Genomic DNA, 27,197 nt, shown 5'->3' with positions numbered 1-27,197 from the left:
ACTCCCTGACAGCCTATGGCTTTTCCTGATACTGCCAACACCAGCCCACTGGAGTGATCCATAGACCCTTTGTGGAAACTTGTGATATAAATGCTGAGGGCTAGATGTTAAAGATCCTTCGCTTGCTGCAGCCCCACCCTCCCTCCCTCGTCATCCTTTCCCCGTCGCCTCGCTCGCGCAGCATGGGAGGAATTTGTTATGTGTTCCCTCTCGTCCCGCTGCCTCAAAAAATATCATAGGTACGGACGGAGAGAAAGTCGACTGACTTGTCCTTGTCCCTTTTCAATTTGACAAGGCAAGCAGCCTTGGGGACTTTCCAGTCTATTTTCAAATTGACCATTTATAATCAGTTTTCCAAAGGAGACAGAGAAAGGGGCGGAGGAGTCGGGCTTGGCCCTCAAACGCTGAGGACGGTTTAGAGCTGGGGGTTGGTGGACGATAATACAGCACCGTGTTGTCAGATGTGTCAGCAGGCGAGATGAATGCAGAATGGGGAGTGAATGCGTAAAGGAGAAAGCACAGCGGGGCCCTGACCTATTCGAAAAAAGAACGGGAAGACATCTATATCCTTAAGCATAGAGTGGCTTGCAAAAATATTCATGCCCCTTGAACTTTTTCATATTTTCTCACGTGACAACCACAAAGTTAAATGTAGTGATTGAGATATTAGGTTATAGACCAACACAATAGGATGCATAAATGTAAAGTAAAGAAAAATATACATCAAAATGTAAAATTTTGACAGTTATCATGCGGCATTGATCGATACCAACTTTAGGCATCTAGAGACAGCGATTTTTAACCATTGTCAATTGGATTGCATGGAGATAATCTGTGAACAACAAATGTTATGTCTTGTTAAAGATTCTCAATTGGATTAAGATTTGGGCCAGATAGGATGATGTTTATCTCCTTCAAAATTAGATTGTAAAGCAGGTTTGATAACTGGAACCTTCTTTTAGCGTCTCCACAGCATTATCCCTAATTCATGTTTTTCTTGGTCTTCGTGACGATGCTTGTTCACTCAATGTTCACTATCACACATGCAGACAGAACAGCTAGATTCATCCGTATTACACAAAGTCAGACCTGCACAAAGTACCTCTCTATTCGGATTTCCATATGTAAATAAATATACCGAAAAGTTTGAATGCTTTTATAACCCACTGTATAAAGCCTCACGTTGAAATATGCAGCACCTTTCCATGAACCCAAAAGAGAGAGGGGGGAAAAAAAAAAAGATGCACCAGTGGTAAGCTAAAAACCTTCACAGAAAGACGACACGACCGTTTGTCCATTTGTTGAAACCAATGTGGTTGCATACATCAGCACCTGCAAGGTCAGACCAAGTCGGGCGTGCCGAGCACGGCGAGGGTCCCGTCCCCGGAGACGCTACGGTATTCTGTCACACTGCTTGCTCCATCACCACCACACGATGACATTTCCACAAGATAGCTCTTCTGAATTATGCGGCCCAGCGGAAGGGTAAGAAGAGAAAGGTGGACGGGGGAGTGAGCTCATTTTCTGGATGTCTGCTCCCGACCTAAAACCGCCACTTGTTTTCATCAGCGCCTTTTGCTGCTTATGCAAAGCGGCGTGAGGGGCAATAGGGGAACGATCAAGCCGGCCCACTGTTCTTATTCTGTGTGCCACGTTTGGCTTTCACTCTCTGAGCTGTAATGACAGAGAGTCACCTCTGCGCTGGCCCCCACCCACCCCATATTAATCCCAATTTGGCCATCGAGCAAAGGCCCCTTCAGAGGTGCAGGGGATGGGTAATTGACATTCTCAGGTGCATGAGTTTTGTTTATGTAGCAACAGTAAGCCAAGGCCTTTCACTTTGGATGACAAGCAGACCGAGTTTGCATACGCCGCTTGATTCGAGAGCTCTGCATGAGTGACTGCTCAGTCGCCCATGGCTCCATGGCATTTCAGCAGAGGACGTTCCGGTAAAGATCGCCTCGGGTGTCAAGTGGCTCGGAAGGTGCGGGAGGCAGCTGGAGGTCGTTTGTCCAGCACATTGATTCCATCGTGACCCCGTCGCTCTCTATAGCTATTGATCCATCCCCCTGGATCCCTGCATAATGCCCATTCCACATTGGGGACTAGGATCCCCGGCATCCATGTGGCCTTCGCTTAAAGAAAAGAGCGGCATTCTCAATAGGATGTCACACATCACTATAGGAAATGGGCATTGCTGTAATCACTTATCTCTAAGGTCATTGAGACAGAAGTCCATTTTGGTTATTGGGATTCTATGAAAGAAGGGCGAGAGGAGTTTATAAACAGTGGAGCGTACTTTCAGGGGGAATTGACAGTAAGTCATTACGGCTTCATGGGGTGTGTGTATGGACCATGGGGGTTTTGGCAGTCGTTTGTGGAATACCCTTCCCTAAATGTGTCGTGGGCTGATATCCCATGCCTTTTAGCATGTCACCCAGGCCCATGAATCACTATTTCAGCACAAACATTTTTACCTGGGAACCTCGCAGACTTTTTCATTAGAGTAAAAGGGAACCTAGGCAGGGACAGGGTTGCAAAAGAGATCGGCTGTGAGAGGAGAGGGAGGGTCAGGGGGTTTGGGGAGAGTAGGTTAATTACAATAACAATGGGGAGGCCAAAAAATAGAGAAGGGAGGAGGAGGAGAGAGGGAGAGAAGGCGAGGGAGGGGACGGGGGGGGGGGGGGGGGAACTGGAACTGGAGTCATGGCAGGGCTGAGCTGTTCTCATTTGTTTCAATAAGCTAAATTGATTCTTATGTCCTTTGGTTTCATTTGCATCGCATCCATTTTGTGCACACTACTGGTCCCAGTCTCCTCCCCTTCTATTCAGTTCGTATGTGGAGGGCACAACGGCTTCGACGGTCTGGCATTGATTTTCCTGAACACCAGACTCAAAAAAACAACAAAAAAAAGCAGACAGATCCACACAGTTCAAATGTTACATATATATTCTATTTTGCCGGATTCTTAAAAACACAGAACACGCATCACAACTTTACAGAGGCATTTCCAAATTAAAAATTTGGACCCCTCCCATAATTAAATATACACTTCTTACCATTGTTCCCATTTCACCAGTTGGGTGCTTTCTTAAAAAGAATCTAATTTCTTTTGGTGAGTTTTTTCATAAGACAACCCAGTACAGGACAGACTTATGATCATCAAGTATTGATTTTATATAGCAGTGGTGAATTGTTAATACACTTAGCAGTACTTTTACACGGCCTATTTGCAGTTCAGTATTTGTATATTTTCCTTTGGAGCATGACTCCAAATTATTCACAGAAAATCTGCCCATTTGCAGATTGTTTTCGGAAAGCCATTTCTAAAATATTCAAATAAAATGGAGCTTGTGAAGCTGAAATATCTGGGACAATATTCCTTGACATGATATTGATAAAGCAGCCAATCCGAGAACGCCATTTTTGTTTCCCCCCAGGTGCTGACTGACTGTACCTCAACGGCCAAGATAAGGAAAACTAAAGATGTTGGCTTTTGTGATTGTGCCAAGATGGTTTCCACTCTGCATGCCAATACATATTAAGGTTTATTTGATGTTTGAACTATTAAATTAGGCTGTTACAAGGACTTTTAGAGGGTTTCCCAGGTGTTCACAGATTTTAGCTATTTGCAGGTGACTGGTGAACACCAGGGATATGCTTTATTTCGGTTCTTCCATATCTTGGTGGAAAAGTTGCTAAGCCACTGTTTTAGGTCTCATGGAAATAAGACATGCGGTATTTCTATTCTGGCGTTATTGTAATGCTGTTCATGTAACAATTGATCTATCAGGTCAAGACTGCTGTCCTTGTGATGCTCAGTGACTCCAGTGTGGCTCACAGCCATGGTCAGTGAACACGGCTAACCAAGCCCACAGTCAGGGTAGTATCTTTTTTCCCTCTCCTCCTCTTTGGTGTAACACACTCGTCTGCTTTTAGCGCACACGCCCCTCCGTTCCCCACTCTGGTCATCAGTCACCGTCGGGCCAGATAGGAGCAGCCATCAGGCGTTTGAGTGACGACTGGATCCGTTACCTGAATGCCTGCATGACAATGGGCCTTGTGCTTAGAGAGAAGCTGCAACTCCAAAACACGCACAGATGATGCAACGTTCTGGCAGCTCTCCGTTGTTTGCTGTGCAGGTAGCTGTAAACAACTGACGTAAAGATGGTTCGTGCAGCGCACCTGCCCTGGTAACATGTAGCTGAATGCTGTATACCTGCCTCTACACGAGCAGCAAAACCTTTCACCTGTAATGTTTTGACATTGAAGACACACACAAGAACTATAATATGTGCACCTCTTCAGCTTTTTCACTCTTTGTTGCCTTACAGCCATGAACCGGAGCGTATTGTGTTGGGTTTATGTGCAACAGACCGCCGCAAAGCAGAATCAAAATAAGACTTTATGGCTTTCAAAATCATCTACACATAAGATTCTAAAAAAAATGTGGCATGCTTTTGTCCTCGGATATCTAAACACAATCCAGTGCAAGCAATTGGCACAAAGCGAATATGCCGTGCTTGCTCCCCCAAAACTATTCAGTTTAAAGTTTGTCAAAGGTCATGAGGAGGACGCGGCCAACAATTATAAAGGAGGAAAGTGCTCTCGGTAGAGGAAACTAGTGCGTATGTTTTGGGCAAACGTTTAAAACCCTGCGAGTGGAAGAAAACTACCGTGGTACATCACCCTAAACACACCATCTCCTCTCTGAGGTGGGCTGCTTTTCCCCAGCAGGGATGAGGATAAAGTCAAGAGTCGATGGGAATATTGATGGAGCTAAATACGGGGCAAACCTGGAAGAAAACCTACTAGAGGCAGCAAATATACACAAAACTGTTGCGGATGTTTACCTTCAAGCAAGACAAAAACCCCAAATAATGCAGCCAGAGCTACGACGGAATGGTTTAGATTAAATCACATTCACGTGTGTCAAATTCCAGACCTGCATCCAATAGAGAATGTGTGGCAAGACTTTAAAGATGAATACAAATACATGCAACAATTTGCAGGTTTCGTACTGTCACAAATGTTGAAAACCATGCATTGTTTGATTTGCACTTCTTGGCTTTGCGTTCGTCTACCAGGTATTACTTCCTATTGTCGCCACAGCTGCAAAATATAGTATTTAATTCATACTTGAATAGGTAAAATGTATCACGAACGCACCTTCTAATTAGAAAATAACCTAGTTGTATGTTTGCAATGTGCCTCATCCAAGCAAATCCGGAATAGCTTTGAACTGTTTGAAAAAGCCAAGTCTAAACACATCCTTTAATCTTGAGAACAGGTGGTGGATGGCTGCAGACCTGGAGGTACTGACCCTTGGACGCTTCATTTGTGAGTTTATACAGCAAATGTTGCTCTCAGGATACAGTTAAGCATTCTAAGCACACCAGAGGATTTACAACAATGAAAGTCTTCCCAAAAGGCACCAAAATGCACAAATTATTTCATAAGTTCCCTTGAACTGGAGCTGATCTGCTATTTGTTACCTCAAGCACTTGGCAAAACACAAGAAAATAGGTGCAGCCCTTAGACTCGAAAAGGCTTTACTGCTAATGTCTCCCACTAGTGCAGTGCTGTCTGGCTGAGAAACATCATCACAACAAAACTGAAAATACCTTGATCCAATTAGAAACGCAGGCTTATTTGGTCGAGTATGAATGCTTAAATCAGTGATACCAGCAGGTAATTATCAAATTTTCCCCCAACCCGCTCCCCCCACCCCTGCGGAGTGTTTGTATGGCTCTGACTGAGCGCAGCAGGTCGGTCTTGTGTTTGAACACCAGCGGATGATGATTATGCTAATTTAACAATTCCAAAGCACTATTGTACGTCGCGGACTTTTGTTGCAGACCCGTTGACCTTATTAACCTTCTTAATCCTCAGCTGAGTTTTCACGATAAGGGACTTTGAACCACACATAGAAGCATTCGCAGACTTCAGAAGCCCCGTCCTGCACACCTGAGATTCTCTGCACAGTATCAACAGAAGCCCTGAAGTAATCCGAGACAATTAACACCACCTAAGATCAACAGTGGGGCGGGGAAGCAAGTGGATAGTGACGCTTGGAGCAAGGGGTTCTCCCAGTGTGGGCACATGAGAAATCAGGTCTGATTGGTATTAAGTGGTAAGATTAAAAAGCCAATCTTACAGGTCAGGTCAGCCAGCGTTCATTTGAATGCGTTACCAGCTTCTGAGTCTAGATAATTCTCTCATTAGTGCCACTCACACCCTGAGTGACAACACGGGTGAGGAAGGAGCATGTCTTACAACACTTTGAGTTAATTAGTCCACACACTCTGTTGTTCCCTCTCCCATGCCGCTGCTCTAAGCTCATCCTCTTTAAATGGCCTTAACTTGAAGCCTTTTTAATTTTTAATTTTTTTAAAGGAACCACTTGTTGTTTGAGGGGGACCTTAAAAATGAGCTTGTTTTCAAGAACAGGCTCCATTCGCCACAGTGATGAGCCCTCCTCGTAATGTGAAAGGCCTTTAGGTAAATGCATTGTTTTTTGCAGGAGAATGATTTCATACTGAGGTATTTCTCTAATGATTCTTTAAGTTTAGAGCCATCTCCAGCACTTCCTGTTTCTGAAGTAGAATTAAAACCATGTGACACAGAGGATCATTACTTTTAGCCACTCTTCAAAATGGGAAAGACACTGGTTGTTGAGGAGGCATGCGATGGGGGGCGGGGGGATTTTTTTTTTTTACTCTAGGGCTGGTCATTTAAAGTGTGCATTGATGAGGTTTTACTATGAGTCAGATTTTCCAGCAACTAGGGGTGCGTTCACACTGCAGCCTGAAGTGACTCAATTCCGATTTTTTTTGACATAATGCGACCTGTATCCGATCTTTTCATGGCAGTGTGAACAGCACAGGTCGGATTCTTTTTAGAATCTGACCCATATCCGATATGTATCCGATTCAAATGCGACCTAACGTCCAGGTCGCATTCATCCGAACTGAACGTCACTGTTTCTCAACAAATCTCAAATCTGCGTCCTGATAAGCGCAAGTGGGAAGAAAAACAACAACCATGATGGATTATATGAGGATTAAGTTGTTAATATGCTGCTCCAGCCGGATAACAACTTCAAATGTGTAAGCTAAGCTCCACCGTTAGCCTCCATGTTTACTTCCGCAAACACTGAGCACTTCTTCTTCTTTATGGCAGTTGGCAGAACACTGAGAACGCTGACGCTATTGCGCCCTCTACTGCGCATGCGGGACACTTTCAGGTCGTTTGCCCGTTTACACTGCAGAACGCATACAGGTCGCATTTACTGGCTGTGTGAACGGCCCCGGCAAAAAAATCGGAATTGCCAAAAAATCGGAATTGAGTCACTTCAGGCTGCAGTGTGAACGCACCCAAACACTCCATGTGGACCTAGCATGAAACAAATAAGTATTTGGAAAAAGGGCCAAATTTTAAGTGAAGTCAAAGATCTGTGATGCTATGGGCCCGTTTTTTTAGCAAAGTTCCTGACTTTGGAGAGAATGGCTTAACTAACCTTTTGAAGGACCAGAATATTTTAAATAAGTGAGTGGCTAATGATCCAAAACATATTGCCAGATGTCTCACCACCTCAAATTGCCCAGAAATGCATCCTACAGGAAATATAAGTGAGCTGCTTATCTGTCTTACATAATGTCACAACATAGTGGCCGTTTTAACAACATAGTGACAATTTAACGGCTTTAAAAATGCAGATTGGGTATTTTCTTAATTTTATGAAAGTTTTAGTCTTTATCGATGATTTTCTGTGTTTGCGGTTTGGGAGCATGGAGGTATATCCACGCCATGAGTCTCTCTGCTTGCGTCCAAATCTGTTAACTATCCAGTCCAATAGGGCTAAAGGTTTTATGAAGTGTCTCGTCACTTCCCTGCTTTTGCACGGATATACACTCCTGAGGTTTTCCCATGAAACACAGCATTGGGATGAATGGTCACCACAACAGACACACACACACTGCTCAGAGGATGGGGTGGGGGGTTCTCCATCTCTACCACTGCTGGGTTTACCCACCATGCACATTTCCCACCCAGAATACCAATCTCTGCATGTGCACCCCCAGCGGAGCGCCCAGGGAGAGCTGAATATTCCAGGAGCTTTCAATTTTTCAGGCAGGTCTGTGAACCCCCTCCCACAGCGCAGCACCATCACACTCAAGGGAGTTGGGAGTTTTGACAGTCATTAGCAGGGTCATCTGCTCTCCCTGAGGGAGGAGACTTAAAACAAAGGACTTAAATTGTCTTCCTTTCCATTTATTCTCTCTGCTTCTACTAGGCTCTCAGTATGGGACTGGCATTAAGTCTTCGAGGCTTGGTAGCTTTAAGTCCCCCGCCCCTCAGTTTTGTCTCCTCCACCAAAATCCATCAATCACGAAAAGGTCTCTCTCCCTCAGCATCTTCTTATAACTCCAATGTCATGCTTCTTACACCACCGCAGGAAGTGGCAACAGCGCTCCGAAGTGTCGGCTGCGCCACTGTAAGGCGTTTATCCACTTGTATAATGTGCTGTTAGTGGTGGGGGCACAAATTCAGGATGCGAGGAAAATGGCCTCCAGCTGAAAGAGAAAGACGAGAGTTTTTGAGGAAGACAGAAGAAGCAGTGGGGGGAAAAAAAAAAGAGAAACATTTCTTCTTCAGACTTTTTCTTTTGGCTAATGTGAATTCCCAGAGAAATGTCTGGCAAAGTAGGTCAATGGGATTTAAAAAGTTTGTGCTTTTTTTTTTTTTTTTCCCTTTCCACCCCTCTCCGTCTCATTCTCACTTGTCAATGGGAAATGAGCAATGCGATTAGGAGAGGGGAAGATGATGAGTTGAAGAGTGGAAGAAAAACAGCAAGAGAAAAGGAGGAGGCAGAGGAGGAGGACAGGGGTGGGGGGTGGTGGAAAAAGAGACACAAGGATGGGCTGAGTGGTGGTTTGGGGGCTCTCGCAGGCCCCTCACCAGCTGACTGAGAGACCGAGACAAAGGAGAAGAGGGAAGAGATTTGTATCTGTGCTCCAGAGAAAGGGAGTGGCACACATCTCATCATCTGGATATTGAAGCAACAATCTAATTATAGCATTCCTCCGGGGGGGATCCACATAAGAGAGTAATCAGTAAATAGAAAAAGGGGCAATTATTTTCTAAAACTCGCACACTTTGCACCTGTAAGTTCTGCACCCACACATCAGTCGGCGCCGTTCCCAACGACGGTAGTTGATTATTACAAATTAACCTAATGCTATTGGTCCTGACTCGATGAATTCTCCAGTTATTGAATATTTCATAGTGTCTGCCAAAACCATAATGAGTTAAGTATGGTCAAATACAAATGAGCCCCCCTCAGTGTTTTTCAAGGGGGGCAGAGAGAGAGATCTCCGCCGGCGAATGTGATTGAACGTTACAATTAAACGTGCCAATTTATTGTCAAGGGCAGCACATCTATACACGTGATATATCTGACATTTAATTGGAGAGCACATTTGGAAACGGCTCGTTCTGCGGCTTTCTTCATCACGGCCCATAATCAGGGTAAATTTCGCCGGAACGTAATGAATTGAAGTCGAACGTTCACATTTGGGCTGTTAGAAGACACTCTAAGTGTGAATTATTTAAATGCTAATTAATGTTTTAAGCTCTCAGAGTAGCAATAGGCACATATTATTCTCCAGCTCCTTTTCAAATGACTAATTTTCGACATTCGCTAAGTGCGGGGTAACTTCTCGCTCATATTTCATTCAATCAATTCAGCAGCAGAGGTTCTTCCACCTATGGCAGGTGCTTCTACGCAGCGATAGAAGATGGAATCCATCAATACTGGGAGACAGCTGCTGGAATTACTAATCAACTCCTAGCTGGGAATTCAGAAGAGCTGGAAGAATGAGTCGAGGGAAGCCTGATTCAAAGCTTCTTGACTTATGATGTTGATTCTGATGCTTTTTTTCTTTTTTATTCCTTAGTTTTTTTCAGCTTTTAGGTCACATAATGCTAAATTTTGTGCTTGTGCAGTTCACACTTTCCCATTTGTGCTTTAAAGAAATATTTGCTGCATTTTGGTATTTTGTTCCCATTCTTTGTTTTACTAAACATAACACTTGTGAAAGCTTTTAGAAACAAGAAAAAGTGGAAGCTTTTAGCTTTTCTACAGAAATCAGATCATTAGTCAGAGCCAATTAAAGGCAATCTTTAATTGGCTATTTAAATCACCAGAAAGTTGGGAAATGAAGCAGAAAACACAATGGATCTCTAAATTATTTAGTGTCACCTGTCACGCCAAGTGTTAACAAAACTATTTCAGTTTTATTTGTGTTTCTGTTACTCAAATAGAATATATGAAGGTCGTCAGACTCACGTGCCTTTTTAGGATACTGAAAATAAATGTAAAACATGCAATACATTCAAGTCCCTCACGCACATTTAGAAAGATACTGATGATTTCTGAGCCTTCTTCAGAAAAATATCTAGTCTTTATATTTGTCTTGCAATTTAAAAATCAAACGAAAGCACTCTTTTGGCATTTTTCAAACCTTGAAAAAAAACATCACAGTTGATCGAGTCCCTCTCAAGATCAGGTTTCAGGTGTGCTAATTACCGTAGTGCTGAAAGACTACATGTGGCTCAACTTTGTCCTCAAGTCATCCTGCAAAGAAATCGTGATGCACACAGCAGCACCAGCATTATTCATGTTTCCACTATAGTCATCACAAGACAAAAGAGATTCTCACTTGTCTTGACGTAGATGGAAACGGGGCACGAGGGTATTATTCACAGCTGTTGAAAACGATGAGCACAGCCAACTGGATGTCACGATACACACCATGCTTATTAATGCAAACATAGCCCCCGCCCCCTCTCTACTCAGAATATAAATGGCATTTTCCTTCACATTGAAGCCTTAATATTAATTGTGGTAAATGTAAGATGTATTGTGGTTAGAGAGCCGCTTCACTTGTGTATTGTTTATCCAACACGTCATAAATCACTACATCATGTCGCACACAATATTGGGAAGTGTGACACAAGGAGTTGAGGGGTTGAATTCTGAGCTGTACTTTCTGTCTGAACCACAAGGTGGCAGTGTAGCCTCACAGATGCAATCAGCGTCCTGATTTCTATAAAAGCTCTTACTCTTTCTTACTAAATATGCCCTTCTCAATCTATATGGCAAATAGATACAGCAGGCTCTTAAATCTCCAAGGGAAAAGCATGTTGATTCTTCTATATTGTTGGATTTACCAGGTTTTAGAAAATGAACTAATCTTAGATTAGATTCGCTTGGGTGTATGTATAGTGTAGACTTGTAGCAGACGGAACCTGTGAAGCCATGTGAAGGGTGCAATAAATATAACAGTCTGCAACACTGTTATTAATTTGAGGATTTTAATAATTTCTTTCAACCATTGTGTTTGTTTTTTTCTTACTTTCTTAAAAACTAACATTTATGTTAATTACAATATAACATAAATTATAATGTTAAAAATTATAATTTATGTTAAAAACTACACATAAAATCTCAAATATATACATAGACCCCCAATAATACCAGGATAGATCTCCAAAATCATAGAGTTGGAAGGTGGGATCATAAGAGCTCAACGAATCTTTACTTTCTGTACCTTAAACTCCTCACTTACAAAATGCTTCTTGTATTTCTTAGTCACCCTGCTGTAATAGTCTGCATTAAAAAAATCATTAACATCTACTTTGCCAACTCCTTCTCACGTGGGTCAGACAGATTTGTATTTTGAGATGATCTTTGCATATTCCCTCCCAGACTGGTAGATGGTTCGTCTCAGCTCGGGATCGGAAAAGTCGACATGGAACAGGCCGAAACGAGCGCTGAATCCATCAGCCCATTCAAAGTTGTCCATCAGTGACCATGCAAAGTACCCACGGACGTTGACCTCATCCTCTTCTATAGCTAAACACAAAACATAAGAGGGACATGAGATATGGGTATTTTTAATCTTTATATTATTTGATTAAACATTCACTCATAGGTTTATGAGTGAATGTGAAGTCACTCATAAACCTATGAGTTTATGAGTGACTCATAAACTCATAGGTGAAGTCAGAAGACGATCACCATGTAATTTTAGGATATATGACAGGAATATATATAATTACTTAGATAATTGTATGCAGAGAGCATGCTGGGAAGTTTTAGAATATACAGAGTTGCACAATATTCTGAAAATATGTAATTGCAATGCCACTGTTGCATATTGCTACTGGACTGTACCACAGCTTTTTTCTATTATTGTACAGACCTAAACATATTATAGTTAAGGATCAAAAATGAAAAAAATAAATAAATAAATAAATAAATAAACTGACCATTGGCTGCCCTGATTTCAATAAATCAGCACAAGACATTGAAAAAATGTAATCATGTGAATTCTGGGTGTTGCTAAAGAAATATGCTAAGATCTTTCAGCAAAAACTAAAACTAAACTGAGTTCAAGTATACTGTCACTACAGTGTGTAAACACTTACTGGGGAATACTTGAAAAGTCTGCAAGATATACTCTCAAACTTAATTTCCATGCCACAACTTAACTAAACTCCTCCAATTCACTTTTTTTCACTGGTTTGAAAAATGTTTTCTTCACTACAGAGCAATTGTCAATACTACCTTTAGCCACTTCCAAGATGGTGCTTTTGTAAAACTTGCATCGTTCAACATCCTCAATTTGCAGCGGGCCGACCTGAGCGAAACCGTTCTCCGTGATGTAGATTGTCGGGTTGTTGAAGACATCCTGGAAAGTCACAGGGTAAATGTTTTTGTCAAGCAAGGCATCACGGTTGTCAGGCATTCAGAGGAGACAGATTGGCTGCTTTTAACAGCGCCAGGTTCAAGCTAATGGCCTGTGACGAGGCACAACTGCAGGAAATTGCTCGTTTGCAAACACTTTTTCCCAACAAAGTAACCGTTTCACACAATGTGACAGCACTAATGAGGCATTATTGTGCTTCTGAAGGTGATTATTGAAAGGGATGAAGTTTTATTTTACCTTTATGTATTTAAGAAGTTTCCTTAAGCCATTTGGGACAACAGCCAACCATGACACCCCACAAATGGGCCAGGATGGATCTAAAACCTCTTCTGCAGCCAAGTCCCTCTTCATACTCAATATCTGCTCGCTGCATCCTCCTGACTTGACCTTCCTGGACGTGTAGTAGTTCAGTGCAAAGAAGTCGGCAGTTCCTAAAATGGGAGGGTCATCGATTGAAAACCTGGGGAGTCTCAACTCGCCACTGTATCCCATCATCTTGGACTGAGTTTCTATGGAAGATCTCATCAGTTCTGGATAATCTCCGGTAACAAACACAGGCCAGGCAAACCACCCAAGAGTGAAGATGAGGTCACGTTCAGCAGAGGTGACGTCCTCGCTACGACCTGGATCTAAAGGCTCAAGCCAGTCGCTGTTGAGGGCCAAAGACACTGCACCATTCTGCGTTATCCTGTACGTGGAGTTGTAGCTGTGCCAGGCCATGGCGTGAGCTCGCAGCATATTGTGCCCCACCAGGTAAGCAGTGGTGCCTTTTTCTTTCAGCCCAGGGGCATGGATACCAACTTCGTGACCTAGTTTGGCACACACTTGTGGCTCGTTGATGGTGATCCAGAGTTTAACCCGATCCCCGAACGTCTGGAAGCAAAACTTGGCGTAGTTATCGAAGAGAGTTGCTACTCCAGGTGATTTCCAGCCTCCAACGTCTTGAATTGCTTGGGGCAGGTCAAAGTGGTACAGAGAGACCATTGGGGATACATTGCATGCCAGTAAATCATCAATCACTCTGTTATAGTACTGCACACCTGTTGGAGAGACGGATATACTGAAATCATCCTCTTTAGAGTTGGGTTTTATTCTGCTACCGGCCTTTTAAGAGCACGGTGTTACCTCTCTGGTTGACATTTCGCGTCGTCCCATCAGGCAGGAGGCGTGCCCAAGACAGAGACAGACGGTAGTGCGTCAGGCCAAGCTGTTGGATGCATTCCAGGTCTTTCTCCCACAGCTCATAGCTGTTACAGGCCACATCTCCATTTTGATTTCCAAAAACTCGACCTTCTTCATGACAAAATGTGTCCCAAATACTTGGTCCCTTTCCATCAGTTTGCCATCCACCTAAACCAGAACATACATGTAAACAGAAGGAGGGACTGAAGGTGCTAACATGAAAAGAAACTACTTCTAAAAGTATGTTTTTTGTATAGTAAATTGAATGTGATTATAGCCAAAATAAAATCTGGAACTGAACTGAAATAAAATGGAACTGAACTGAGTTTTAATGACTGAACATATATGATTGTATATTTCTGTACATTATTGCATCTGTTGGTCCTATAAAGCAGCTTGCAATTGCAATTATTTGAATTTACTTGGATGCAATTTGACATCTCAGCTTAATGTGTTTAATATCCACTTTTATTTTATTCACAAAACTACTTTTTTAAATCTTAGAATTTTATTTAATTAAATTATACTTTATTAAAATACAAAATAAGACAATTATCTTATTGTCTTATAAGACAAGTTTGTGGTTTTATTTTGTGAACTATAATTTTATATTAAAAACTAGCTGTCTCCAATCATTGCTGCGAACCACGTCGTGCAACCTGTATTTTTAAAAGTGCATCATAAATAAAGTAGACTCTTCCTCGACTCTGATGATTCTATTGCAACTGTAACGTTACAGACCAGATTTTGCAGTCTTTCGTATACAACCCATGAAATTCATTAATTGAATGCTCCTTTTAATAAGTTGAATGTATATCAGCCTGGGTATAAAGACCTACATGCATTTAGCTTCCTGTATTTGCTTAAACTGAATTTCTCACAAAACCTAATCAGCTAGAACAAAGTTAAAGTCTCGTGGCTGTGTTTACCTTCTATTTGGTACGCAGATGTTGCCGCTCCCCAAGCAAAGTCTCGCGGGAACATGTTTTCTTAGCTGCCGTACTCTTTCTATCTCGCTGGCCTATATCGTTTAAAACCGGATATATCTTCCAGTAATATACGTAGAAATGTGTCGTCTATCCTTCATTGTCTGTTGGAGAATACTACGCTGGTCTCAATCGGACAATACGGTCGTTTTTGTCGCAGGAAGAGCTCTGTGTCGCCGGTGGCCGAGCCGGCTATTTGTGCTCACTCTTTCGGGTGAACGATTAGATCCGAAGGTTCTCGGAATGCTTGTCTGCTGCAGCCTTGCATTTGTTCACTGTATAGTTTATTATTTAGTGTTTGTCGGCTTATCTTTCTCTCATTCTGAGCTGGAAAGATTGCAATCTTACTAAGTAACCTTTTGTCAAGTTTTATCATAAACATGCCCCAAGAAACATAGGAAACAATAAGTAGCAAAGGATGAGCTGGAATAATAAATTACTTAAAATTTCAAACCACAAAGTCATGTTCAGAAACCAGGATACTTCCATCAGATTAGACGGTTAACTGTTTTTGCTGAGGTGAACCGAATGTTACAGATCGTAAAAAGAGTCAAAATTCCCATATGGGATGTGGTCACAAATCACATGGACCAACGTAAATGGGTCTGATCGCAATTACGTGTTAAACTAAACTCGATTAGATTTATAATTTAAAAAAAAAAAATCCTAAAAAAAAAAAGCTGTTTTGTCACAGTTGCATATAACTTTATTTACAGAAAACATTATAATTTATAAAAAAATTAAAACAGGGTTGTAAAAATAAAAATGAGAAACGATAAGGAACTGTTAACAATAGCAGCAATAAAAATAAAGCAGCTATGAGTAGTGTGATTAGTCATAGATAACACATACAAGTGTTGAATTTAACTTTTAAGTCATATTTACAGCTATAAAATGCAGCGAGTTTTTAATCAATAAAATTGCAGGCAACTATCAATTTAATAAAATGCCATTTAATTAACTGTCATTAAATACTAATAAATAAAAAAACAGTAGAGGTTGCAACCTCTGCCCACAAGGGGACACACCAGGTTTCATATTAATTTAGTTTTACTCTTTTTTTTGTAGCAATACTATCAGCCAATCTAAAATAGTGTGCCTAATATTTGTATGTAAATTTTTTTTCTGACTATATAAAAATAGAAGATTTCAAAGACCATTTCATCTTAATTATGTTCAGTTTATTTGCATTGTCTACAACTAAAGTCATGTTAGAACATTTTGAAAGGCTGCACACTCAGTTTAAGCATTTAAGATTATATTAAATAAATTAGTTTAGTCCAACAGTGTTCAAATCTAAAAATCAATCTACGGGGTGAATGAATTGCAACAGTTGTTTAATTTTGTTTAATATTCATTCCAAGCTCCAACTGAAATGGTAATAAGAGAAAAACAGTTTTAACAGAGTGAGATACATCAAAGCCAGATGCATGAGAGAGAGAGTAAGGCAACACAAACCCATTTCCATTTGACTTGAGCCATGTATCAAAACTACTTTACCCTGGACATCCTCTCGCCAACATGAAACATGGTGGTGGCAGCATCATGCTGTTGGGGATGAGTTTCTATAGCAGAGGCAGAGATGCTAGACATGGTTGCATTGAGACAGGGGCAGAGGTTCACCTTCCAGCATGTCAACAGTCTTAAGCAAGACTCGTATGCTTTAGAATGACCCAGTCAAAGTCTGCACCTTTAAGATTGTGTGGCAATTGTGGGAAACTGATAATGTCCATTAAATCTGACAAGTGTACAAAGCTGGTAGAGACACATCTTCAAGTAACTTGTAGTTGCAGCGAATGATGGTTTTACAAATTGAAAGAACAAAAATATTCCTTGCAATTCTTGGATTTCCATTTGTAAATAAATCTGAAAACAACCAGGTGTCATTTCCCTTCCACTATATGCACTGCTCTGTGCTCGTTTACTACATAAAAGCACACTATAGTACACATAATTGTGTGGTTAACTGAGAACGTTTTAACAGGCTAGAAGTGTATAAATACTTCAATAAGGTACAGTTTATTCTGTCACATTGTGTGATCAAAGCTGAATCTTCAGGCTCATACATCCTGGAGTTGAAAGTATTGGTTCGGTATTGTCCACTTTTTTACATTTCTGTGGATTTAAGGATCAACTAAGCATGAGCATAACAAAAGAAAATACACAGTGCAAAAAAAAAAAAAAAAAAAAAAAAGCCTGAACTATCAAAACAGTATCAGTTAATGTTTCTCCTCCCCTATTCTTTGCATTCAGAGTCTGGGATTTTAAGACCCCATGTGACTTCATCTGTCATGGCGACAGCAGGCTAGACAGAACCTGTTTTTGCACTCAGACAAAAGGGAGGAGCAGGAGCAGATAAAGAATCAGTTGTTCAAGTCGAGGCACCAAAACGAAAAGCATGAAAATTCCTTCTAGTTGAGTGAAAGTTCAGAAAGTTGACCTTAAACATGGAGAGAGTTGTCTTCAGGATTTTATGAACTGGTTAAAGAGAAGTGTAGATGTGGACAGTTACTCCTGGCTTTTTTCTTTTTTAAAAAAAGCATGATTTCATAAAGGTCATAGTCTTTTACAATCTGACTCAAAATGAAAATTTAACAGTCCATGTTTAATTAAATCATAAATTAACGGGGCTTAACCATATTTTTTGGAGAGCCGGTTTAGATTTTACAATCCTTACCAAGAGGAAATTACTCCAAGGTTACTAGAATCAAGATCTTAAGCAGAACTGATCTAAAAAAAAACCCACAGCACTTTAATATTTAAGAGCGACAAATAGCAATTACTTTACTAATCTACAAGCGGACTACATTTTTCAAATCACTGTCGCTACAACAGTACATTTAATTGAATTTATTTTTATCCCCCTATATCATTTCCAAATCCAACAGATTTTCTTTCAGTAGCAATCTTTTTAAATTGACAACCAGTTAGCTAGCTTTAACTAGTTAGCTTTAACAAATTGTCAATCGTTTAACCAGTAGTTTCTTGAGTGAAATCTTACAAAGGATTGTGTTATCACAAGCAAACACATCTATATCATATTCAATTATTGGTTTTTGGTTCAATTTTGAAGAAAAAAAAAATATATATATATATAAACTCTGAATTTAAACTTAATTCCAGGGTTTACTTGAGAAATGTATCAAATTATGTCAGCAAATGTATAAAAAATGAAGATAAGTTATATCAGTGGTACAGCTGAAAGCAGATATGTGCTTTAAAAGAACAAACGTAACCTTTTCTATGTCTGACACAAACTCAAACTAAAGCTTCCCTCTTGGCTGGCTAGGATTAATAAAATTATTTGATTAATGTATTCAATTTACTTATTTGCTAAATGACTTAATAAACTTTCTTCAAACTCAAAAATGTACATATTTTTCTTCAGTATCCTGCCATTGTCCCCAATTTACTGATATTTACATTTACTTTCCCCTTTGCCTCAGAATCCTCTTCTCTTTAAGAGCTTGACATATGGGCAACTGTCGGAGTTCATCCTACAATTGGTTGCCAGTTTGGTCCCTGCTCTGTTAAAGGGCCCCATGCCCCATTGAATGGCAGCCTGACCTTTGTCAGACTGCCCCAGGGCATCTGTGGCTACAATCCAGTATCCCACAAACATCAGCTTGTGAATGTATGTGTGTGTGAATGAATGAATGTAGTGTGAAGGGCTTCGGGAACTTGGTAAAGCGCTATACAAGTGCAGACCATATAACTCTGAACAGCCAGATTTTTTGTGGCTATTCTGGATGGTGTAATTTTTCATCAGTCTTGTATTACAAATTTCATGAGAAACTTATTTTTTTAAAAATTGAAGTTCATGATTTGTTACGGAAGCTTATCTGTAAAGGACCATTTAGTTCCACTCCTGCTTTTACTCTGAAAGGCCGACCGGATATAGTTTGGAATCTGACTATGATTGATCACAGTGGAACACCGAGACAGGACGAAGAAGAGATAAGGACCGAACTTTGTGTGGATGACTCATTTCAAAGAATTATGTCGACTTGTCTTTGTTTTAAAAGCAGTTTTTAGCGTTTTGTTTTTTCCTCAAAACTATTCCGGAGTTAAAGAACTTGTCCAAGTCTGCTGTCGGAGTATTTTCTTGTTTAAAGTAAACGCTGACTTAGTATTTTGATTAGAAAGCTAATCAAACCGCCTGGAAGTTGATTTTTTTTTTTTTTTAACCACGAAGACATTTCCTGAGTGGATAACCTGGAATGTGTGTTCAGCTGCTTCCCCTGGAAGACAGCACTCTGACCTGGACACAGACTGTATGGGTAACAAAGAGGGGCTCTAACCTGCGAGAATTTTCCTTTTACCAGGTCGTCTAGCTTTTTACAGTCCAAATAAAATGACCGCCACACCAGGATGGAATGGGAATTATAAATGAGTCTGCCCCCCTCCCTTCCAACAAAGAAGCACACCTCTGTCGGATTGGAGCAGCGTCGAGCGAAGAGGAAAAACCTTGCGGGAAATGGAGCAGGAAGGCTCGTTGGAGCCAAACAACACACTGGCTGAGGTTTCTGTATTGTTAGCCCCGTCCAAGCTGCTCCTTCGCCCTGTTTAGTACCAGAGCATTCCTCCTCGTTACCAAATGCAGCAGCCGGGTTTCCACTAGTCGTGTGTGGGGTTACAGAAAAAGAAAAGGGGGTAAAAAAAAAAAGAAAAGAAATGAGGCTGGACTGGCTGCAGTTGGTGGTGGTTTTGCTGCTGAGTGGCCTCCGTGGCTCCGCGGTGCCGTTCGCCTGCAAAACCTCCGACGAAGGGCCGAAGAGCGGGGGGAAAAGCCCGGCATCCGACAGGAAGGTGGTCTGCAGCAACATGGAGCTCCATCAGGTGTTGCCTGCTGACTCCTTCCCCAACAGAACAGTCATACTGTGAGTTTCAGTCACTGTAAAACACCCACACACTTCTGTTGTAGTCGTTATTGATCTCTAAAACATATTTTCGATATACTTTTTACAATTAAAATGGTCAAATTGTCGCTTTGTCGGCCTCTTTCACTGTTAACACTTTCAAATCTAACCAGTAGATCCAGCCTTCTCCATGAGCAAACTAATTAGAAAATAAGGTCCACCTGTGTGTAATTTAATCTCAGTATGAATGCAGCTGCTATGTCATGGTCGTAGGGTTTTTAGAGAACCTTTAGTAAATAAAAAGCATCATGAAAATGAGGGAACACTGATAGTAAAGTGCTAAAGTTGTAAAAGAACGTTATTCTGGGAAGAGTCCCAGAACAACTATTAGCTCTACATGTCACAAGTTTGGCTCTTATGGAGAATGTCAAGGGAATGTTAATTAATTGTTCCAATGGGACAACAGCACCAAACATTCAAGCGGGGCTTGATAAGTTTAGATTGGATCAGTCTTTGAATGGCCAAGTCAAAGTCCAAATCAAAAATTCAATTAAGAATGTGCTGTTAAGAGTTGAAATGTCATTCAATCCAATTTGACTGAACTCCTGCTCTCTTACACAAGTTGTTGGCAAACATTTCAGCCTCTAGATATGTAAACCTGCTAGAGACATTCATCAAAAATGTAAAAAAAAAAAAAAAACGCTGTAATTGCAGTAGTTGGTTCTTCAAAGTATTGATGCACAGCAGCTTTCTTGGTACAAAATCCTCAAAACCATGTATCGTTTTACGTCCGCTACACAAATATGCACTACTTTGTGTCTGTCTCATCAAATCTCAATAAATTTATTGAAAACACAAGATGTGGAGAAGTTCAGGTAGTGCAAAAACCTTTCAACCTTTCAACCTCCACTCATGCTACTGAATTCATGCGACACCCCATCTATGAGGCATTTACAAGAGCTTACAAGTCATGAATTAAGCCTTGTGGGGTTTTTACATCAGGATGTGACTCAGACTATGGTAGGATTATTTTCAGATTTAGCTCTTGACAGCACACACCTGAGTAAGCAGCATGCTTATACTCCTTTAGAGCAGTACTAAGTCTTGTTTTTACTTTCATTTTTCCTGATGTTTTATTGGCTGTGGGCTTAAAGCACACACTGCACACACATATACCATATATATTGGATTTCTTGGATGACTTTTTTTTCTAAGTGAATTTTGTTGTTGTTTTACCCAGAACACACACATTTGTAGATTTTTAATTCTGCACAGAAGCAGTGAATTAATGTTTTTTTTGCAGGAACACTGACACTTGCCAATTAGACTGGTGCCTGAAGCCACTTTTCCCTTCCTCTGGAACCGGACATAAGCTGGAATAGGCTCCCTCTGGTGTGAACTTGGGTGGAGCTGAACACCTGGCCTGTCTGTAAAAACAGACCTTATACTTTTTCAGTGCGACTACCTTTCTCTGTCACTGCCACGGGGGGTTTTCTTTGGTGTTTAACAGTCATTAACAAGTCACCTCAAAGTGCTGCTTGTGTTTACATTGACTACATTTTGTAAACTTTTGTTTCTGACTTTACAATCTGACTTTATTGTAGGACACAGTTTTGTGTAGATTTGCTGTTGGTGCTTCATTCCACCAGAAATGGGTTTTCTTTAATTGAAAATTTCAACTCGTGCCAAGCTCCTGAACTTCAGTGCAGCTCAAATATCTTGTTCTTTTTACTCGTGTTTACCTAAGTAGATTTAATCATCTAGTTACCATGGAGACATATTGATGTCTGACTGGTTGTCCATGACTTGGTAAAGACTTTAAGACTGAAAAGACAACATAAATAATTTCATTAAGGAGCACAGGAATAAGCACTGTTATTTCCTCAACTTTTTAAAATGCAACCAGTAGCTCAAATACAACTGACTTTGTTGTTTACATAATAAAATATTTTACATGAACTTCATTTAATGATGATACGTAGCCTCTAAAATCAGTTAACTTTCTGGATGTGTAGAGTTCAACCGTGCTTGACCGTGATCTGGATACCGCTGCGTGTTTGAACTTTGCATAAAAGTCAAAGCTGCCGTGGAAACCTTGAAAATGGTCTGTCGTTGCTTTTCTGTCTCGCACTATGAAGCTTTTTTCACTTTGTCTGTGGATATAAACTCACTGTGTAGTTTTTTTTAATTTTCTAGACACTAGAAAATTATTAGAGGTGTGCCGATCGATCGGTCACCGATCATAATCGGGCCGATTTTCGTGAAAAAGTGCATGATCGGTGATCGGCGATCATTGTCTCTTTTACCGATACCGATCACCTGCTTCTCATTTCGCAGCCTGCTTGTGCAGCTGGTCTCCTCTTTCCTTCACTCTGCGCAAGCGCGCAACAACAAATGCTAAGCGATGTGGAACTATAACGCACTGAGTGAATGGGGAAGTTTGCGTGTTGTGGGGAAAATTGAAGCACGTCAAAAATGCATCAACACAACGAAGCTAATACGACATAAAAACAATGACATACTTGACGGAGTTTGGCTACATCGAGGCTCACTGCAGTAAAAAAGACATACGGAGGATCAGATAGCAGGTAAAGCAGCGCACAGCTACAAACACTCACCTGGATTAGCATGACGGTCAGAAAGCTAAACAAATAACCCGCAAAATTATTTAAGTCTTCGAGCTGCGATGTCAGACGCTGGTTCTGCTCTCGCTGTTGAACCGCTGCTACGCTACAGGTAGTAATATTTGACAGACGGAGCTTCGCTTCTGCTCCACCTGGTAGTGACTCTCACACCGAACCTCTGTTTAAAGCTGCAGCATCTAACTTAAAAAAATACATTTTACCTACATATTAAAACTTTCGCTGTCCTAACATGAGACAGATAATCTCTAAAAAAATAATCGATCTCCTCCCTGTTCTGCATAATTACTCCGCTGAGTCAGAAACAGCCAATCAGAGCTAGCAGTAATCAGCTAGCCGCCATGCTATCAGGAAGTTTTCATTCAGTAACTCTGGATTGTTTATTGTAATGGATCCTGTTTTTGCCTTTGAATGTTAAGTTTTATACTTGAACTTCTTGGCAATGTTGAGAGGTTTTATTTCGGCTCTTTGCATTATTTAGCCTCTTCAGAGCCTTCATATGTTTTCAGTCTGTTAAAGATAGTATTATCAATACCAGTACAATTTGCACAAAGCCTGTTTTGTTTAGTTTTCTTCTTGGAAAAAGTTATTAAAAACAAGTGTTTGTCTAAATTAAGGTGAATTCATGGTTCCTTTTTCCACATAATGTAACCGGTAGTGTTTATGATAAAAAATAAATAAATAATTATGTGATCGGTATCGGTGATCGGTATCTGTGTATCGGCCCTCATGGGTGATCGGTATCGGTATCGGCAGGAAAAAACCTGATCGGCACATCTCTAAAAATTATTGCTGTATATTGGGTAGACATAATTTAAAATTAAGCCTCGACTTCAGCATTTGCTTTCTTTTTTACGTAAACTATTGGTTTGTAAAATATCGTCTCACTTTGCTTTCTTTTCTTGTAACTTGGTAAATTAACCAAAATATAATCTGATCTAAAAAAAAAAAAAAAAAAAACCTCTAATATTTCTAACTTTTTTTTTCTTCCATCATCACAATATCCCCACCACTTTTTGTGAACTTTAGTATCTCAACCATTAAAACTATACATTTATTCTTTAACTTTTTAGCTGGCCATAAATATTTATACGATATGCATGAAGTATATTCCAGTTTCAAAAGTTGCAGATGTGATATTGATGTCGATTATGGTACAAGATTTTGTGGAGTTGATGTATTTTGACTTTTATTTTGCAAACCATTGACTGACATGTTGGAAATTGGGAGTTTCTGTTCAAAAAGATGCGTCATTTTAATTATTGTTTCCACAGAACTGGGAAACACAGTGACTTAATCGTTGACCAAGGAAAAAAGCATTTGTTGATAAATGCTCAACTAAGTGTTAATTTTATACTCTTGTTAATTTTTGATTAGTCATTAAAAAAACATGAATAAATTTAAGTGGGAGATTATTTTGCCGATTACAAAATGAGGGTTATTGATGCAGTTTTATAGATTTGAGGCCAATTTTAATAGCCATTTGATGAATTGGGACGACGCTTCCCGTTCTCTAGATATTCGGAATTGCTTTGGGATTAACTGTGCATAAATGGATAACCCAACAGTTCTTGTTTTTTTTTCTGCAACACTGCTGTGCATTTGGCATCACCTTTTGAACGACAGATTTTATCTTTGCCGTCAATGAGCTCAGTCACAGAAATCTCTGCTCTGACTCTCCGTGGAGAGGCCTGACCGTAAAGAAGGTAAAATTTTATGTCACAAAACCTTCTTAGTTGAGGCGACTGGGAAGCATGAATCCCGCCTCAGAGCTTACATTCTTGGTGTAAACAGAGACCCGTTCATTAGCCGTGGGCACACATCTCGCAGACGATTTCCTGTTTTCACTTATCAGGCGTTCCACTTTTAACAAACAACGAGCCTCGAGTTGTACCAGAAAACTTGTAAATCTACCCACGCGAGTTTGTACCTGTGCAGTCGCAAAGACGCTCAACGTAAAGGACTGATGGAGTGGCTTTGCCCCGACGTTTGGTGTGTGAAGTTGTTGACTGCAGTTCAGCTTTGGAGTCCTTTGCGTTGAGACAAAACGAAGAGCAAAAACCTGAGTAATGCAGTCTAATGCAGTCCCTGAACTCGACCGCCTTAGTAATCCGAGAGGAAATGACACAAATGTGTTTACAGCTGGCCTGTCCACCCATGCCAGAGGAGGCCCTCTGCTAAGTTACGAGTGCTCCAATTTGGCCTTTAGCTCTGAGAGTCGAAAAGTTTGAGTGGGCGGGTGTGTGCAGGAGTTCTTATTTCACCCTCCATAGCCTCTCACACAGGAACCGTCTGAGCTTTCTTTACTCATCCAGCTTATATTTCTTTTCAGGACTGGTTTTGCGTATATAAGATCACTTCCCCTAGAGCAACCGGGTTGGATTTTTTAGAAGAAGTGCTCCTGGTCTTATCTCCTGCAGAGCAGCGCAGGATTTATGTGAGAAACGTCCCAGGGAAATGTGCGCTTAGCGCAACGGCTCATCGGGGTGCTATAAACTAACTGGTTTCACTGGCCAAACTGGGGATAAAGAACCATTTCCTATTGGGTTCCACGTAGTTCACCTATAAAACTGACTGTACTCAGATCTGTGTAGAGTCGGACCGTTCTTCATGTCCGTCATCTCTTTGTTTTGCTTCGTTGTTCCAAATGTCTTTGAAGTATTTGTGCAAGGGGAACACAGGTGCTTTCACTCTTGTATTTGTTTTTTAGGAGTGTTTCTGCCATGCTGTTGTGCACACTAATGGAATGTCCCCCTGTGTCGTTCTTAAGTGGTTTTGCAGTGTTTGCATTGGAAAGCCAAAAAGTCCTGAAGACAAGGCACTGACAGCTGCATATCCATTCAGTTTGCAGACCAGCTGAGCTTTTATTTTGCAGGGTCGTCATTCTCTCCGTCCCGCTCCTTTTGAAAGCATAGTCATTCTTTAGTTAGCTTACAATTGTATATTTTGCATCAGTTTTTTTTTTTCCCCCTCACGAAACCGAAATGTGAGGTTATTTTTTTAAATATATATTTAAAAGAAGATGATTGTTGATGACAGTTTTAGATGTGGTAAATTAGAGATGGGAAGTTTTAATAAATATATTTGTTTCATCCCACTTTGTAGCCTGTGTTCAAAAGCTGCTCTTTTAGTCACTTAATGTTGGTCTGGCTCAAATTTCAAATCCTTCGTTCTAGATCATATCTAATCAGCTCTTTTTGATGTTGGTGTAGTATATAATTTATTTATTTTTATTTTACACAGATGATAGGCAATTGTATTTGCTTCTCATTTATAGCTTGTTTTTGCAGATATATTCCCAATCAAATATATCTTTATTTGAATGTGCACAGCCATTTCCAGGCTTTTGGATCTGAACAGGTCAAAAGTCACATAATCCAAACCTTTGGATTATGTGAAGAGTTGGATACTGACTTGACATTTAACATCGCATTAAAGGAGTAAATATATTGCAAGGGGTCAAGAAGAATTTCTAAATATTTATATATATGTTGTGCATTAACTCTAAACCTTAAGCTGAAATGCAGCTGGAAATATTTAGAAAATCTGATGAAGATGAAACAGACACTCATACTTGTGGACATTTATACATCAAAAGAATGAAGAAAATGTTGCATGGATTTTTAATTGCTTTCCACTATAGATGTCACCAAAACCATAAATTATGTAAAAACCAATTGGGACCTTTAATCTTAGGCTTTAAGCTAAGATAAAAACCCAGGCTATATTAATCTGTAGGGGAAATTGCACACTTACAGATAACATCTTTGATAAACATCTTTAAGATTGACAAAAATCTGTAGAAGTAAACACAGGATGTGTGTGTCGACAGGATCATTTAGCAGATTTTTCTTGGCATAAGCCCAAGTGTGTTTTACTTACTATAAATGCCTGAAGACTCTCTTCTGTGCTGTTAGAGGGCTGACCTGGAAAAAAAACTTCCCTACGCTGTAAACAGAGTCTGGAGACGTCAGGCTGGCGTGCAGAGACAGGTCTGTAGAGAAGTAGATGAATAGAGTGCAGACTTCCTTTCCACAGATTCTGAGAGTCAAATGAGTGGTATTTTTTTTTCTTTTGCTATGCGTTATTGATAAAAAAATCAGACATGAGACTTGCCATAAAGGCTTACTTTCTTTTTGCAGTCAAAGCAGATCCCAGCATTTTGTTGTCACAACCCTGTCATGAGGAACAAGGTTGGATAAGGTGGCGTGCAAAGACTTAAAGGGTGGAGGATGGAAAGAAGCCAACACTAGGCCGCATGACTTTTGGGAAATCTCCAGTTATTAAACGTAAAGAAACTCCGGAATCACCAGACATTACATGTCCACTTGATCTTGGAGAAGAATAACATAATCTAGTCCCTAGACCTTTTTTTAATTTTTACCTCTTTCTTTGAAGATTAAAGCTTGTTTGATAATCTTAAACAGCTTCCATCAATTCATTTGCATTTGAGTTTTGTAAATGTCAAGAAAACCAATACATACTACTGTCAAATGTTTGTGGATTTAACAGTCGAGTACTGTTTGTTCCTACGGAGAAAAATAGAAAACCTTCAAGTTTCCTCTGTCCAACCCCGGTAATGAAACCCCTTCAACGCCCTGTAATAGCTCCAGGATTGCCTCAGGTTGCGGGTGCAGCCGACATGCATGTCACTAACCAGCATGTTCCCTCCCTGCAGGCCAGAAACAAACTCTGACCACAAATCCCTGCTGTGGATTTCTGGCCTATTGGTTTTTAACACCCTTCCGGGT

At 40.5% G+C, this 27,197-nt stretch overlaps 2 protein-coding genes across 2 annotated transcripts in view; one reads left to right on the top strand and one right to left on the bottom strand.

The window, feature by feature from the left end:
- Positions 1-11,363: 11,363 nt before the first annotated feature.
- Positions 11,364-15,714, bottom strand: gba3 (glucosidase, beta, acid 3). Its single transcript, XM_015008313.2, has 5 exons — positions 14,889-15,714; positions 13,903-14,127; positions 13,015-13,817; positions 12,636-12,759; positions 11,364-11,921 (listed from the first exon to the last, which is right to left on the bottom strand). The coding sequence occupies exons 1-5, from the start codon at positions 14,941-14,943 to the stop codon at positions 11,728-11,730; spliced, it is 1,401 nt and encodes a 466-aa protein (XP_014863799.2). The 5' UTR covers positions 14,944-15,714; the 3' UTR covers positions 11,364-11,727.
- A 3,126-nt stretch (positions 15,715-18,840) lies between these two features.
- Positions 18,841-27,197, top strand: part of adgra3 (adhesion G protein-coupled receptor A3) — a 30,044-nt gene continuing 21,687 nt past the window's right edge. Inside the window, exon 1 of the mRNA XM_015008312.2 lies at positions 18,841-19,825. Within this exon, the coding sequence (XP_014863798.2) occupies positions 19,620-19,825 (206 nt within the window). The 5' untranslated portion in view covers positions 18,841-19,619. The remainder of the gene's footprint in view (positions 19,826-27,197) is intronic.

This window comes from Poecilia mexicana, unplaced genomic scaffold (assembly GCF_051168715.1).
Source record: "Poecilia mexicana isolate PSO_F unplaced genomic scaffold, ASM5116871v1 scaffold_18, whole genome shotgun sequence".
In the NCBI taxonomy this organism is placed as follows: Eukaryota; Metazoa; Chordata; class Actinopteri; order Cyprinodontiformes; family Poeciliidae; genus Poecilia; species Poecilia mexicana.
Note: the sequence above shows the minus strand (reverse complement) of the source record. Positions and strands in the feature narration are given on the sequence as shown.